This window comes from Bubalus kerabau, chromosome 6 (genome assembly GCF_029407905.1).
Source record: "Bubalus kerabau isolate K-KA32 ecotype Philippines breed swamp buffalo chromosome 6, PCC_UOA_SB_1v2, whole genome shotgun sequence".
NCBI classification, from domain to species: Eukaryota; Metazoa; Chordata; class Mammalia; order Artiodactyla; family Bovidae; genus Bubalus; species Bubalus kerabau.
The window spans coordinates 35,339,382-35,356,253 of NC_073629.1; the positions used below are offsets into that span (position 1 = coordinate 35,339,382).

A 16,872-nucleotide genomic window follows, 5' to 3' on the forward strand; every position below is an offset into this window, starting at 1 on the left:
TTGGAGATGTAAAAGCAGATGTAATCATATGTATAACCTTCAGTTAGAGTCTTACAACAAGTGCAAGGTGGAAAAGAGTCTGTTTTATAGACGAGGAAACAAATGGAGCTAGAAAATACTCAAGATGGAGAAGCTTGGAATAGTTTTGGTTTTTTAGAAATATTTAATCAGTGACTACTTTTTTATACTTACTGATGATTTGTGATATTACATGACACGGGTTTTTCTCATTTTATACCTACTTTGTAATATAAAAAATCAGTATTTACTGTTAGAAAAGATAATTTTCTCTTATGTGAACTGTTTAATGTTTATAGAGATTTTGCTAACCTGTACTCGCACTAATAAAGATAGTTGTGAATGTCGTGTATGTTTGTGGAAGCCCAGATTTTGCTGCTTTTTGAGATCCTTTTTGTTTTTCTTATTTTTACACTCTAAATTTTAGGCTGTTTGAAAGCTGTGTCAGCAAATGGAAAGTCATAAACTGAATCATAAAATATTGATAGTTTATCCTCACTATTTGTGGATTCATATTTTGTAATATTTTGAATACTAAACTTTATTTGTAACCTCAGAATCAGTACTCCTGCTTTTGTGTCACCCTTAGACATGCTCAGAGTGGCAAAACATCTGAGTTGCCTGATGAGCCCACTTTCAGTTGAGGTGAAACAAGGCCGTTTTCAGCTCTCATGTTATTTTGTGATCTCTTTATCTTTTCAGGCTATTTTCTAATTTTTAAACTTTTGCTGTTTAAAAATCTCCCAAGTGTTTTGCTGTCTAGTGATCCTAAGCACAGGGAGGCTGAGCTGTGCCTTAGAGAAAAATACCCTTGTTAGATAAGTTAAGTTCAATCATGAGTCATAGTGCTATTGGTTATGAGCTTAGTTAATGTTAATGTTAATGTTAATGGATCCACAGTATGTATTAGGTGTCTTTAAACAGTAACATAAAAAGATTATGAATTGATTGGTTGATGAAAATATGGGTGCAGGAAACTAAGCCCATATTTCCTTTAGGAACCATGGTTCAGTATTTGCTAACTGGTTCAAGGTGACTTTACAGAATGTAAGTACTACAGATAGCAGGAATCAACTATAATTTAGTAAAATGTACTGTATGTTACTTGCATAGAGTTTTATAATTTTGAAATGTTTTATAATTTTAAAGACATGTTTTAAATTTGAAAATTTTGTACTTTTGAAATGTTTTTCATGTTTATTATCTTTGGTTTTGATGTTGGCCTGTGAGACAGACAGGTAGATATTATTCTTATTTTATACCTGGGAAATATCATGAACTAATTATATATTTAGTTCCAAGTTGGTTTTATCTTAATGTTTCATTGAGTAATGATAAAATTCTCCTTTTCTGGTTTTTTTTTTTTTTTTTTTGGCAAATTTAATTCAGCCTGATGAAAACAAAGATGACATGCATTATGATGCCGAGATTATCCTTAAAAGACAAACCTTGTTAGAAATACAAAAGTTTCTCAGTGGAGAGGATTGGAAGCCAGGTGCCTTGGATGATGCACTAAGTGATATTTTAATTAATTTTAAGTTTCATGATTTTGAAACATGGAAGTGGCGATTTGAAGAATTTTTTGGAGTGGATCCGTATAATGTGTTCATGGTAAGATGAGATGAGGGGCACCTGATTAACAGTTTACTTTTTAAAATACTTTAAAAACTTCACCGTAATTATATTGAGAACTCACACTAAGTCACTGATACTGGGTTGATGAACATGCAGCACAATGGTACAAATGATTTTGTATATTCAAGTCCAGTTCTTTTTCTGTGCTCTCAGTCAGCTCTTTTGATGGGCAGGATGGCTTGGCAGTGACTCTCTGTGTTTCTGTTTCGAGGTGCTTCTGTGTCTGCTCTGCATCGTGGTGTTAGTAGCTACTGAGCTCTGGACCTATGTTCGTTGGTACACCCAGTTGAAACGTGTTTTATTCATCAGTTTTCTCATCAGTTTGGGATGGAATTGGATGTATTTATATAAGGTAATATATAAGTAGAAGTTTCTAAAACTCTAAAGTGTTACTTCATAATAGGAGACTAAGCTATTTAGAGCTAGTGTGTACCTCGGGTGAGGGTGTGAGGCAGTGATGGGAGTGTTGGTGAGGAAATTGGCAGCTGCTCAGATGTCCCTGGTTTTTTGGGTCCTTGACCAAGTTAGCAGAGGGAAATATGCAGTCCTGATTTTCATCCTGCTTATGTGTGGCATCTGGACAGCTAAATTAGAATAGAGTTATGTAGAGAAGTGAAAAATTCTCATGTTGGTAACTTGGGGTATGTCTTTTTTATTCTTTGCTAGAAATGATGCCAAAATACTATTTTCTAAAGTTAGATTATTTTATGACTATAAGAATGGTGTATTTATAGCAGAGAATATAGAAAGGATAGAAAAACACAGAGAAATTTAATTTTTTAAAAATTGTCTAGGGAATTTCCTGGTGGTCCAATGATTAGGACTCGGTGTTCTCACTGCCAGGTATCCAGTTTGGGGAACTAAGAATCCTGCAAGTTGTGTAGAGTGGCCCCCCCAAAAAAGTCTATAATTTTACCACCTAAAGATAACCACTGTTGATGTTGTGAGGTATTTATAAACTTTTCTCAAATTTTTATTCTTTAAAAATCAGGACCATATTATATATTAACATTTGAAAGAAGCATTATTTTTCTTGACAAATTGACATATTGTTCCTGTCAAACTAGCATAATCATTGAAGAAAAATTTTAGACCTTTTTATGAGTCAAGTGGCCAGCTATTTTCAGTGAATTCATCTGATTAAATCTTTGTGATATTTCTTTAACCTTTCTCTGTAAGTTCTGTAGCTTCTAGAACCAATTACTTACAAATTAGAGGAAGGAAGAAAGTTTGGTTGAAAATTATCTGTGATTTCCCCCAGGGCTTTGATTTATAAAAGACATTTTGGCCATTTGTGCTGAAAATCATTCAAAGCAAAACACCATTTTGTCATGAATTGTTTAGGAGAGTGAGTAGGCACTTAATATGTATAGTTATGTTTTGGGGCATGACATGAGCTATATTTGAACTAATTTTTAAAACAATCTTCTCAGTAAAAAGGTTTTCTAGAATTCCTCCTCATAATTATTTTAAAAGAAGGCAATTGTAGTTAGTTCTTTACCAATTGAATGTGTTTTGCTGTGAGTTGAAAAGAGCCACTCTTTTAAAATAATATGTATTTTTTTCTGTGAAAAATTTTTAAATAATCTGGTTTGAATGAATGGTGAAGACACGCTTTGAAGTGTGGTTTTTAGGGTGAGTAGGCATAATCTTCATTATTAGTAGCCTCTCATGGTTCCCTTTGGTGTTGGTCAGCTCGCTTTTGCCCAGCATCAGGCTGAAGTTGCCAAGATGGAGCCACTTAACAATGTATGTGCTGAGAAGATGAACTGGAGTGGAAGTCTCTGGGGTAAGATATTGGTTCTGTTGGCTTTATTTTGAGTAGAGTTTCTGAGAATTAGGAAACATATTTTAATAATTACAAACAAATGATAAAATGCCAGAAGGAGGCTTTCCATGACTGAATCGTTAGTATCAGAACAGGCAGGAAGAGTCGTAGGCTTCAGTGACTTCTGTGTTTATATGTCACAGGAAAGGGATAGAAAGTATGTATGTGCCAGCTCTGATATTATCTGTCTGCCTGAATTGGACTCACTTGTGTTCATCTAGTTCTTAGCAGTGTCTAGCACGTCCTGGGTCCTCAGCAGAAGTTTATTAGAGTATTTTCCATATTTGATTTCATCTCTGTATTGACTTGTGAAATCTTACGTTGTAGCTTCACTATATGTTTTTTTTTCATAAAAGGGGAAATTATTTTACTTTTCTTTTCCTTCAGATTTTATAAATATTCTCACTAATGTTGACTGCCTTTAGTTATATGTACTTAACAATGGGAGTGGTTTAATGATGAAATACTGTTTGTAAATAAAAGTCCACACAATGACTGACAGAATAGAATTTCGGCAGCAAATCAAGGTGTCCAAAAAATTAATTTTCTTAAAAAGATATGGGAGCTAAACCAGCCCAGCCTTACTTCCCAGCCTCAGGGAATAACTGAATGCCTCCTATAGCTCATACTAGTACATAAAATATTATTCAGTTCAGTTCAGTCACTCAGTCATGTCCGACTCTTTGCGACCCCATGGACTGCAGCATGCCAGACTTCTCTGTCTATCACCAGCTCCCAGAGTTTCCCCAAACTCATGTCCATCGACTCGGTGATGCCATCCAACCATCTCATCCTCTGTCGTCCCCTTCTCCTCCTGCCCTCAATCTTTCCCAGCATCAGGGTCTTTTCAAAAGAGTTAGCTCTTCACATGAGGTGGCCAAAGTATTGGGAGTTTCAGCTTCAACATAGTCCTTCCAATGAACACCCAGGACTGATCTCCTTTAGGATGGACTGGTTGGATCTCCTTGCAGGCTAAGGGACTCTCAAGAGTCTTCTCCAACACCACAGTTCAAAAGCATCAGTTCTTCGGCGCTCAGCTTTCTTTATAGTCTGACTCTCACATCCATACATGACCACTGGAAAAACCATAGCCTTGACTAGACGGACCTTTGTTGGCAAAGTAATGTCTCTGCTTTTTAATATGCTGTCTAGGTTGGTCATAACTTTTCTTCCAAGGAGCAAGCGTCTTTCAATTTTATGGCTGCAGTCACCATCTGCAGTGATTTTGGAGCCCAGAAAAATAAAGTCAGCCAATGTTTCCACTGTTTCCCCATCTATTTCCCATGAAGTGATGGGACCGGATGCCACGATCTTAGTTTTCTGAATGTTGAGCTTTAAGCCAACTTTTTCACTCTCCTCTTTCACTTTCATCAAGAGGCTCTTTAGTTCCTCTTCACTTTCTGCCATAAGGGTGGTATGATCTGCATATCTGAGGTTATTGATATTTCTCCCAGCAATCTCTTTCATAATTTTCCACAGTTAAAGTATTATACATGAGTCTGATTTAGAAGAAGAGAACTAATGGTCTACTTTGTTTTATAAGTAAAGAATTGACTTTTTAAATTTAATTTTATTGAGATAGTTGTAGATTCACAGGTAGCTGTAAGAAGACAGAGAGATCCTACAGAGCTTGACCCATTTTCCGCCACTGATAACATCTCGCATAATTATACTAGTGCAGTATCACAGCCCGGATATCGACTTGGATACAAGCCACCTATCTTACTCAGATTTTTCCAGTTTTTTCTTGGATTCTTTGGTGTGTGTAAAGGACTGTTTTTAATTATTTACCGTTTAGAAATCTTCATAAAATATTTTCTCTGTATAAGACTTGTATAATTTGAATGGATTTTTAAAATAAGCATTTTGGACATGAGATGACATTTTAGAAAATGACTATTAGTAGGAGTCTATTTGTCAACATAGTTTAAAATTAATTGGGGGTTGTAGGGGGAAGGAGAGTTAAAACTAAAATATTATTTGGGAATGAAATGCAACTTAAAAAAAAAAGACTGTTTTTTGTCTTCTAACAGAATGGCTTAGAAGTTCATGGACCTATAAGGATGACCCATGCCAGAAATACTACGAGCTCTTACTAGTCAACCCTATTTGGCTGGTCCCCCCAACAAAGGTTAGAATATATTTTGTGGAAATTACTTACACAAAGTGAGTAAAAAGTCTCTGTGTTTATTAAAAATTGTTTTTTTTAACTGTCACTTTGCTAATAATAAACCTTTGTTCTAGGAAAAATACTTCCATTACCGTCATTTCCACATTAAAAGTATATGATAACATTTGTGGAATTTCGCAATTTCAGCCTCAGCACAGTTGATTTTGACTTACTCTATGCACCTCAGTCCTTTGAGGGAAAAAATTAAGTTGCTTTTACCTTTCATTGTAGGCACTGGCAGTTACATTCACCAACTTTGTCACGGAGCCACTGAAGCATGTTGGGAAGGGAGCTGGTGAATTCATTAAAGCACTCATGAAGGAGATCCCAGTGTTCCTGCACATCCCAGTGCTGATAATTATGGCATTAGCTGTCCTGGTTAGTACATAGCACTGTTAACAATTAATAGGATTTACAGAAAAAGGCAATTCTAGGATTATTAGGGTTTTTTTTAATGTTGTAAATTGGGCTAAATCATGCTTAATGGCATGGAAAGGTGATTTTTAAGTGATAAACATTTGTCCGTTATATTTGTCCATTCCTCTTAGTAAGAAAATGGTTCTCAAGTTTGATTGTAGATGTCAAAGTGATGATTTAGAATAATACCCTCTTTTAACATTTGTTTTTTAAACTTTGTGAATTAATACACGTGGTATCAGTTGCTTATGTCCTCGTTGAGAAAAGGGGCATTATTTCAGTGTGAGCTTTTTTGCCACACTGAGAACCGGAGAACATTGGTTTTAGCATAGAATCAGAGAGGGATGTAGAAAGAGGTGCATGTACTGAGAAATAATTTAGGGGATCCGGGAACAGAGATTTATTAAGGAATTTTACAGTGTTACTTGTCATTCATCCATGGTCTCTTCAGCTCTTTTTTGGGTTGATTTTCAGCCCTTACTCTAATAAAGTAGTTGTCCCATAAAACAAAATGCAAAGAACTCAGATGTGCCATGGGAAATTATTAAAGAGTTCTCTTCCCTTAAGGATGTAAAATTTACTATGTTCTGTTTACTTAAAATTGATACTCTTTTGGTGTTGCTGTTTGGCTTGTGACTAGGATTCATTGGTTCAGGGATCTGTTTTTGTTAGGTGACATTCGTGTAGTAGTAGTTTAGTCTCTGAGACTGAAGTTAATAGCAAAACCCTATTATTGCTTGTGCTTCATCTGCTGCCTTTTGCTGCTCCATCTTTAAAGAGTCATATCTCTACTACAGTGGTTTTCAAATTTTTCTTCTCAGGACCCTTCTGTAGTCTTAAAAACTGAACACCACAAAAGCACTTGTTTGTGGGAGGTTTATTTATTGATATTTATCAGAAATTTAAAAAATACAGGTATCCACAAGCTCATAGTGCATGGGCCATCAGAGTGAGGGGGTCATTCTAGCCCCGAAAGACTCCACTGTGCGTTTCACAAGGGGATAGTGAAGAAGACTTACGTCTTTGTATTATGAAGAGTTTAGACCTCACAGATTTGTGAAAGTCTCCGGGACCCCAGTGGGCCCCTGGGTACACTTTGAGAACTGCTGCCTAGTTTTTCCTTGGAGTCTGACTCAAAACTTTTTGAATTTTAGCTGTGGCTAAAGCAAGTTTATAAAATAAATAAACCTACTGGAGAATATTTGTATAATGGTATGCAACTTTAATTTTCAGCATCTACCTTATATGATGGATGTGAATATAGACAGCATATGAGCAATGATCAGACAATTAGTACCTTTTAAATTTCTAGGCTTTAGCCTAACTGCCATTATATAATTCAATAAAAATGTGTCCAGCTGATTGAAATGTCTATTTAATACTTAACGATTTCTAAAGTTTTGTTATGGGCTCTTCTGGTTCTATATTAATCTAGAGAAGAGATCTTTAATGAAAATCCTGTGAAACTAACATGTTTATGTCTATAACACAAGTTAAATTACATACTTTTGTTGGCATCAAGGAAATCACCTCAAAATTTCATTGTCAGTCAGTCACTAAGTACTCAGGAATATGTATTTCTTTTCCTTCTAGAGTTTCTGCTATGGTGCTGGCAAATCAGTCAATATGCTGAGACATGTGGGTGGTCCTGAAAGAGAAGCACCCCAGGCACTTCAGGCAGGTGAAAGAAGACGGCAGCAGAAAATCGATTATAGATCCCATGGTGGAGCAGGTGATGCAGATTTCTATTATAGGGGCCAAATTAGCCCCATTGAGCAAGGCCCTAATGACAACACATATGAGGGTAGAAGAGATGTTTTGAGAGAGAGAGATGTTGGCTTGAGATTTCAGACTGGCAACAAGAGCCCTGAAGTGCTTCGGCCATTTGATTTACAAGAAGCAGAGGCGAGAGAGCATCCCAAGGTGGTACCTGGTGTAAGTCAGCAACTCTTTATTTTGCTGTCTCTTAATAATAGGCTTAAGTGCTTCCTATTAAGCTTTCAGTTAAGTGTTCTACTCTTACCTTTCATGGTTAATTATATCACCAGTGATATAATTATTCACTCTGTTTCCCTCATTCTGGTTCTTAGTCCAGCCTCAGAAGAAATGAGATTTAATTTTTATGTTAAATACTAGTTAGCGGTAATTTGTTAGAACAGATAGCAATTCGTTTTATAGGAAGCCAACAAGTGACCATGACTGAAGTTTCTACCTTTGAAGAGATCAGAGAGAACTACCCCCTGAGGCTGGAGCCTTAGGGAGCTGGCCCACAGGAGAGCCCTGAAACCTTAGCTAGATGGGAGAGTGAGCTGGGGAGGGATCAAAAACCTTGCTTTTCCAAATCTTTTGGCTGGCTAGACTAACTTTTTTTATCTGGGGAATGGTCAGGCCTCTTTTCCACCATTATTGGCCATTTAAATAAAGGGACATTTCCATTTCTGTTTGAGAGAAGAATTTGTATTGTCATTTGAAAGGTTTACGTTGCAGATGTAGACCTTTGGGAAACCGTAACGAACACAGTAGAATCTAGGAACTTGTAGAATCCTTCCCATGGAGTTCCTGAGAAGGATAAAACATATCTGCATTGGTCTAGAAAATTAAGATGTTCCTTTCAGCTTTAATAAAGTGCACATGAAACTGTTAGTCACTCAGTCGTGTCCGACTCTTTGCAACTCCATGGGCTGTAGCCCACCAGGCTTCTCTGTCCATGGAATTCTCTAGGAAAGAATACTGGAGTGGATTGCCATTCCCTTCTTCAGGGTATCTTCCCAACCCAGAGAGACCCAGAGATCAAACCCAAGTCTCCTGCATTGCAGGCAAATTCTTTACCATCTGAGCCACTGGTTATCTGTTATTTAATCTCAGAAATACTCCAGTTCCCAGCTCACTTGAAGGGAAAGCCAAAGATATCAAAATGGCCTAGGGCCTCCCACTGCTCTCCCCTCCCATGCTCCCTCCAGGCTCATTCACAAGGGCCTCCTGTCTGCTCCTTGAGCTCAGCCTTTGTACTTGCTATTCATTGTCTAGAATGCTGTTCCCATATATTCATAAGGTTTATTTCCTCAAGCCTTTACTCATATCATCTTTTCAGACCACGCTAATTTAAACAGCAATTCAGCCTTCCCACCCCCAGCATACTTTATTGCCCAGTAGTGAAGAGGAACTAAAAAGCCTCTTGATGAACGTGAAAGTGGAGAGTGAAAAGGTTGGCTTAAAGCTCAACATTCAGAAAATGAAGATCATGGCATCCGGTCCCATCACTTCATGGGAAATAGATGGGGAAACAGTGTCAGACTTTATTTTTCTGGGCTCCAGAATCACTGCAGATGGTGACTGCAGCCATGAAATTAAAAGACGCTTACTCCTTGGAAGGAAAGTTATGACCAACCTAGATAGCATATTCAAAAGCAGAGACATTACTTTGCCAACAAAGGCCCGTCTAGTCAAGGCTAACCATAACCATAGTTTTTCCTGTGGTCATGTATGGATGTGAGAGTTGGACTGTGAAGGAGGCTGAGTGCTGAAGAATTGATGCTTTTGAACTGTGGTGTTGGAGAAGACTTGAGAGCCCTTTGGACTGCAAGGAGATCCAACCAGTCCATTCTGAAGGAGATCAGCCCTGGGATTTCTTTGGAAGGAATGATGCTAAAGCTGAAACTCCAGTACTTTGGCCACCTCATGCAAAGAGTTGACTCATTGGAAAAGACTCTGACGCTGGGAGGGATTGGGGGCAGGAGGAGAAGGGGACAACAGAGGATGAGATGGCTGGATGGCATCACTGACTCTATGGACATGAGTCTGGGTGAACTCCGGGAGTTGGTGATGGGCAGGGAGGCCTGGCGTGCTGCGATTCATGAGGTCGCAAAGAGTTGGACACGACTGAGCGACTGAACTGAACTGAACTGAACTGAAGTTCAGGGAAGGGGGCAGGAGTTTTCTTGCTGTCTTTTGTATCCCTAGGACCTATAACTTAAGGTATGCTCAGTGAACATTTGTCAAATGAATTATTCTCCCCAGGCAAGAGGAGTTAACAGTACTGGTCACCAGTCTTCCTGACCCTTCCTAAGCTGGGTCACTAGACCACCTAGCATATCCTGAGTGTCCCAGTCTTCCATAGAGAGTTCTTTTTTTAATGTTTATTTTTAATTGGAGGATAATTACTTTACAAAGTTGTTGGTTTCTGCTGTAAAACAAGGTAAATCTCATAAGAATATATATATCCCCTCCCTCTTGAACCTCCCCACCATCCTATCCCTGTGGGTCATCACAGAGCACCAGGCTGAGCTCCCTGTGTTAGGCAGCAGCTTCCCACTGTGTTTTACATGTGGTAGTGTCTGTTTCCGGAGAAGGCAATAGCACCCCACTCCAGTACTCTTGCCTGGAAAATCCCATGGATGAAGGAGCCTGGAAGGCTGCAGTCCATGGGGTCGCTGAAGGTCAGACATGACTGAGCGACTTCACTTTCACTTTTCACTTTCATGCATTGGAGAAGGAAATGGCAACCCACTCCAGTGTTCTTGCCTGGAGAGTCCCAGGGACGAGGAGGCATCCTGGTGGGCTGGATGTCTATGGGGTCACACAGAGTCGGACACGACTGAAGTGACTCAGCAGTGTCTGCTTCAGTGCTACTCTCACAACTCGTCCCACCCTCCTTCCCCCATTGTGTCCACAAGTCTGTCTTCTATGTCCATAGACAGTCCTGTAAAGCTTAACATTTATCTAATTACAGTCCAGCACTGGGACGAGGACTTGAAAGAATTCAATGTTTGCTATAACAGATTTGTGGGAACTTGTTGAACATGTATATTACAAACCTTCATGTTATGTTAATTGAACAATTACAACACTGTAATTCTCTCCTTTGTAGCTTAAATCACCTAATTTGGAATTGAAGCCCAGAGAGATGGGTGAAATCCCAGGAGAAAGCACTCCGACAGAAAGCAGTACTGAAAGCAGCCAGCCAGCGAAGCCCGTCTCTGGCCAGAAGGTGTCAGAGGGTGCAGAAGGTTGCCCTGCAGTGGAGAAGGCCCAGCTTAGGACTGATGCCGCAGGCGGCCCAGAGGAAGGCAGCACGTGCAGCCCAGCAAGCACCGCAGTGGAAGTGTGCGGCTAGAGGAGCACAGACACGGGCCACGGTTCTGAGGTCGTCTTCAAGTTCTGTAAAGTAATCTCTTCACAGCTCTTTCTTCTGCACATATTCTGATATTTACTACATAGGTGCCAACTTTAAACATCAGTATTTTTACTGACAATCAGAATTAACAAGTGTGCATGTATCTCTGTCGAATTTCATTTCTTTGATATTAAGATGCATCCCATAAAGTTTTTGAAGTGTTAATTTTGGAACAGGATCTCATAGATGAACATATGGCAGGTATTAATGATTTTGAATCGTGAAAAAGACCGTGTGAGGTAGGGGACATTGAAAAAGAAGTTGTTTACAGGCATGTATAGGAACCAACTCACCAAAGTGTGCTTTGCCTTTTGGAAGTCCTGTGATACCTACTTTAGTTAATAGAATTATTTCTTAGTTGTGCATCGGACCCAGAATGTTTCTAAAAATGGTAGCTACTCAAAAACAACATTGAAGGAAAGTCACTGCAGTCAAGTTTACCCGCGAGGTCTGCCCCTGAAGCCATGCGCTGCAGCATTTTAGAGCAGCCGTGGAGTCTGCGTCACCAGAGTCAGTCTGACCCCATGTAGGCGGCCCACCAACCAACCTCCTTGCTCAACTCTTACAGCTGTTACTGGGCCTGCTTCTTTATCACCCTTTTACTTTACCCTTAGCTAAGACAGAACTGAAGACTGTCAGGGGAATTTAGGTTACATAGCTTGTTCAATTGATAATCTCAATTTTACATACTTTGAGAATGGCTTTATTTCCCCAGTAAATAAGTACACAGGCTTTATAAGGCCTGTTTTCCTTGCTACTTAGAATCCCAGATTTGAGGTTATTAGATATTACTGTATCTTACATTATAGTAAACCATATTGTTCAAGCCATATGAAGATCTAAATTTTAGAGATCTATACAAAGAGAAGGATAAATACCATGATAAAAGACGAGTGGGTTTTTAACCCTAGACAGGTGATATAATCCACACTTTAGTTATTCTGATTTTCAAACTGTTCTTCATTTTAAACTTAAAAAAAAAAAAAAGCAATTTATAAATTTTGCACAAAATCTAGCTAGGAAGCCACAATTATACGCATTTGGGTATTCTTTTAACTTTCACACTACAAGTTCCAGTCAGCTGCTTACTAAAAATGATACAAGTCGTTTTAAAATTTTCATGCAGGCATTTCTTTCAGAAAAGATCTAAAGCATTTGCTTTTCTATGTTTTTTTTTACATGAAATGCAGAATACCCCTTCTTGGATCCCAGAAGCATTACTTAGATGCCTATAACAAATTTAATTTTGTGTTAATATTATTTTCTAGCTTAATACTGCAAAACATCATTAGTATTTCATCAGAAAGGTAATTTTTTCCAATAAATGCAAAATGATTTATATAAAACTTTACAGCACAGGCATGTAAGGATGTCTGCATTTTGGGATAGATTGTGAACATCGATGCGTATAAAGTAGTCCTCTGGGGGCCAGGTCTGTTTACTCTGTTGGTGAATGTGCTCCCAAGGTGCTATTTATCCTCTGAGCGGTGAAATGGATCCTCAGTTGATAGACTGTAACTGTGAGAGTAGAGTTAATGTTATTTTGCACTTCTGACTGCTGCTTATCAATCCAAAAGTGAATCTTTAAAAGAAAATTTAAGTAAAAGTTCATCTTTGTATTCTTTCATTACAGACAACCATTTGGGGATGAACTCTACTTTGACAGCTAACAAGGCAACAAGGTACTGCTGTTGAAAGATAACAGCAGAGTTCAGGGAAGACTTATTAAAGCAAATTGAATATTCAAGGTCAGTTTGTAACTAAAAGAAATAGGCTTGTTTATTGTTTAGCCAACATTTATCATTAAAGTCAAGGACTATAGTAACAAGCTTTTAGGAATAGTAGACTGAGGCAGACAGCTTTTTTAAAGCAATTTTTAAGTGGAATGGCTAACACTGAATGTTTATGGTGTCTAAGAGCTACACAAAATAAACACTTATTTTTACATTATTGTGTTTTGGTATGCTGTCTTTGCTCAATAAATGTGCTTGTAAGACAAAGCCCCACAAAATTTAAGTGCAGGTTTTGGTTTTAAACAGGTGCTAATCCAGGACATTATACCCTATATATAATAAATAAAACATAATATAATCTGGGTGTTAACTGAGTACTTTTGACAAAATTTGTGTGATTTTAGAACCAAGAATAATCTCCCCCCAGCCCCCCCGAGCTCTTACTGTGAGTCCAGATTTCTCATTTTTTAAAACATTGGCCATTTGGAGAAGTGGTTCTCATTGCCTATCAGAATCACCTGAAAGAGTTTTAGAATGAACAGAGGCCTAGCTCCCATCGCAGCTGTGCAGAATCAGAAGCAACCAGAAATGAAGGAGTTGCCAGCTTGCTCCAGGTGTGGGCATCTGTATTCCGCAATTCAGTCTTAGTTCAGACCCAGCTCAGTCCCATCCTGGTTGACTTGCTTCTGCTAAACTTATGTCACATTATGTCCCCTTGTAAAACACCATCAGTTTCTGGAAGGAGGAGGAAGAGGCTTAATGACAACTGGGGGCTTAATCTACATTTTTCATACTTAATTTTTGTGGCCTAGGTTTGGAGAAGGCAATGGCAACCCAATCCAGTACTCTTGCCTGGAAAATCCCATGGATGGAGGAGCCTGTTAGGCTGCAGTCCATGGGGTTGCGAAGAGTTGGACACGACTGAACGATTTCACTTTCATGCATTGGAGAAGGAAATGGCAATGCACTCCAGTGTTCTTGCCTGGAGAATCCCAGGGACGGGGGAGCCTGGTGGGCTGCCGTCTCTGGGGTCGCAGAGTCGGACACAACTGAAGCGACTTAGCAGCAGCAGCAGCATAAGGGTTTTGGGGTTTTTTTGGACATTGGGTCCTAAAAAACTTTACAATAGTATTGTGCAACAGAACATACAATTTTAAACCATTACACACAAACACCACCCACCACACACAAATGTACATACATACATACCTGTACTTATATGTATATATATACACATAAATTATTTTTAAAATTACACAGAGAGGCCAACCACACTAAAAGAAGTTTATTCTTAAATTCTTTTATGATGGCTTTGGCCTAAAAATATATTGAAAATAGAGATTTTTCTTAGTGGGAAAAAAAATCTAGATTCTTTAACAGACTATATAATTTTTTACACATTGGTCAAGTATATTATTTTTGTGAAACAGCGTAATTTCTCACTACATCCATGGTTAGGTATAAAAAATTGCCATTATCAATTAAGAGTAAAAAAATTACCTCAACAAGAGGATTAAATCCTACTCTAGATTCATTTTAACTTCCTGCTTTACAAATACTAGGTAAAGGAGTCTGACAAGTTGCCAAAGAACATAATCCCAAGCAGTAATCACAAAAGTTGATGAAGCACCTTTCAAGACACTTCCACTCAGAAACAAGTGAGTGTCCAGAGGAGTGTGAACACTATACTATTGAAGGTTAAATATTTACATCATGCTAAAAACATCTTAAGCTGTAGTACAGTGCTGTACTTTCTCCTTTGAGGAAAAAAGTAGTAGATTGAATTTCCCTGCAGTGTTCTGAAAGGAAATAAGGTCATTAAAAAAAAAAAATTCAACAGTATACTAGTGGTTTGCTTATTTTTTCCCAGAATTTTCAAGTTCCAACAAAGCATTACTCTGCAAAAGGTCCTTGAGGCCAAATTCAGTGTCTCTGTTTTGATCTCGTTGTAAAAGAGCTCTCTGTTCATCCATTCTCTTTGCTTGAGACCGCAAAATGAGGCTAAGAAAGTCCTCATCTGGTACTGTTGGTCCCTTTGTGGCAGCAGGTGGTGGAGCGCATCTCTGATCATCTAATCTGGATCCCTAGAAATTCACAAGAGATTAAAAGACAAATAAGGCGAGCACCAAGGTATGTTATGTCTACCATTCACAATAAGAAATGTAGCTTTAAATGTTTACTGCCTCTTAGAACTGCTTAGAAATTTACTCAGTCTTTAGATCTGAAAACTAGTAAGATCTTTTCTTTGAAATGACTTATATAATCAGAATATGCCAGTTATGTTATAGCACACAGAAGTATAGCCATAGCTTCATGGCTTTGGTAAGAGTAGTTAAGACACAAGGTCACCTGTGTCCACAATGACAGCTCAAGATTATAATCTTACCATAATAGGCATCACCCAATAAAACTTAGCAAATCTTTAGAAAGGTAATGTGAGATACAGAAACTCTGCATCGCTTCCTTTTAACACTGTCTTTGGCCAAGGGTCAGCAAATAGTGCCCATTGTTCTTGTAACAGTACTTTCATTTCAACACTGTGCTCGTTTGTTTTGAACTGTGTATGGTTGTTTGCCTGCTACAATGGCAGAGTTGAGCAGTTGCAACAAAGGCCAAAGGGCTCAAAAAGCCTAAAATAGTTTCTCTATGGTGACTCAGACAGTAAAGCGTCTGTCTCCAACGTGGGAGACCCGGGTTTGATCCCTGGGTTGGGAAGATTGCCTGGAGAAGGAAATGGCAACCCACTCCAGGATTATTGCCTGGAAAATCCCATGGACAGAGGAGCCTGGTAGGCTACAGCCCATGGGGTCGCTAAGAATCGGACACGACTGAGCGACTATCACACTTCACTATATGGCCCTTTACAGAAAAAGTTTGCCTACCCTTGGTCTTAAGCATTTAAATCTTTAAGTTCTAGCTTATGGTTCTTAGAAGTATGTTAGAAATGTTTTTGATCAAATAAAAAATAAAAGCACTTTAAAAGTCTGCAGGATAGTGTCTGGTATTGAGCCTACGAGGAAGAGTAGGACTGTGACAGCTGGCATCTGAGCGCCCTCTGCGTTGCCAGGCGCTGTGCACTGATGTGCCTAAACATTCAGCCGCGCGATCCCGTGAGGATGCAGTGGTGGACTGGCCACTCGTCACACCACCCTGGTGCACACACATACCTGCTTCACGCTTCATCATCTCTCCTGTCCCAGTTCTTGATCCTGTCATTGTCCTCTAATTCATCCAGCACTCAGGCACTTCAGTTCCTAGACCTCCTCTCCCCTGGTGTTCTCATCCTTACCCTCTGCCTTATCCATTAGCTCTCATGGTCAGAGGCCAGACAGTTATTCTTATAAACTGCACCATCTCTGAAATCACTTTAATATCCCATGTTGACCACTGATTCTCCAGTACTCTTCCAGTAAATCATTTTTTTAAAAACTGAGATAAAATAAACATAACATAAATTTACCATTTTACCCATTTTTAAGTGTACAGTTCGGTGTCAGGTACATTCATATTGTGGAATTATCACCACCATCCATCTCCAGAACTTTTTTAGCCTTGCAAGACTGAAACTCTACACCTATTAACAACTCCGCACCCTCCCCTCCCTCCAGCCTCTGCAACCACCATCCTCCTCTGTCTCTTAACTGACCCATACAAGTGCAATCACACAGTGTGTGTCCTCTTGTGACTGTATTTCTCAGCATAATAGCTTCAAGGTTCATCCATGTTGTAGTGTGTTTTTAAGGCCGGAAATATTCCACTGTGTAAGTACACCACGTTTTGTTTATCCAGTCATCTGTTGGTAGACACTCGGGTTGCTTCCAGCTTTGGCTGTTGTGAATATGGGTGTATCATATTGTGAACAAGTATCTGTTCATGTCCTCGTTTTCAGTCATACCCA

The 16,872-nt window shown here is 38.8% G+C and overlaps 2 protein-coding genes across 14 annotated transcripts in view; one reads left to right on the forward strand and one right to left on the reverse strand.

Moving 5' to 3' along the window:
• The window catches only part of CLCC1 (chloride channel CLIC like 1), a 31,509-nt gene extending 18,318 nt beyond the window's left edge, over positions 1-13,191 (forward strand). For 8 of the 9 annotated variants that reach the window (XM_055584894.1, XM_055584895.1, XM_055584897.1 and 5 more), the window contains 7 exons: positions 1,408-1,629; positions 1,865-2,005; positions 3,349-3,442; positions 5,515-5,612; positions 5,883-6,029; positions 7,662-8,003; positions 10,936-13,191. In XM_055584894.1, coding sequence (XP_055440869.1) covers positions 1,408-1,629; positions 1,865-2,005; positions 3,349-3,442; positions 5,515-5,612; positions 5,883-6,029; positions 7,662-8,003; positions 10,936-11,181 — 1,290 coding nt within the window. In that variant the 3' untranslated portion in view covers positions 11,182-13,191. The remainder of the gene's footprint in view (positions 1-1,407; positions 1,630-1,864; positions 2,006-3,348; positions 3,443-5,514; positions 5,613-5,882; positions 6,030-7,661; positions 8,004-10,935) is intronic. The other variant, XM_055584890.1, reaches the window with a different exon arrangement.
• A 1,053-nt stretch (positions 13,192-14,244) lies between these two features.
• Positions 14,245-16,872, reverse strand: part of GPSM2 (G protein signaling modulator 2) — a 112,146-nt gene continuing 109,518 nt past the window's right edge. For all 5 annotated transcript variants that reach the window (XM_055584883.1, XM_055584884.1, XM_055584882.1 and 2 more), the window contains one exon: positions 14,245-15,058. In XM_055584883.1, the coding sequence (XP_055440858.1) occupies positions 14,831-15,058 (228 nt within the window). In that variant the 3' untranslated portion in view covers positions 14,245-14,830. The remainder of the gene's footprint in view (positions 15,059-16,872) is intronic.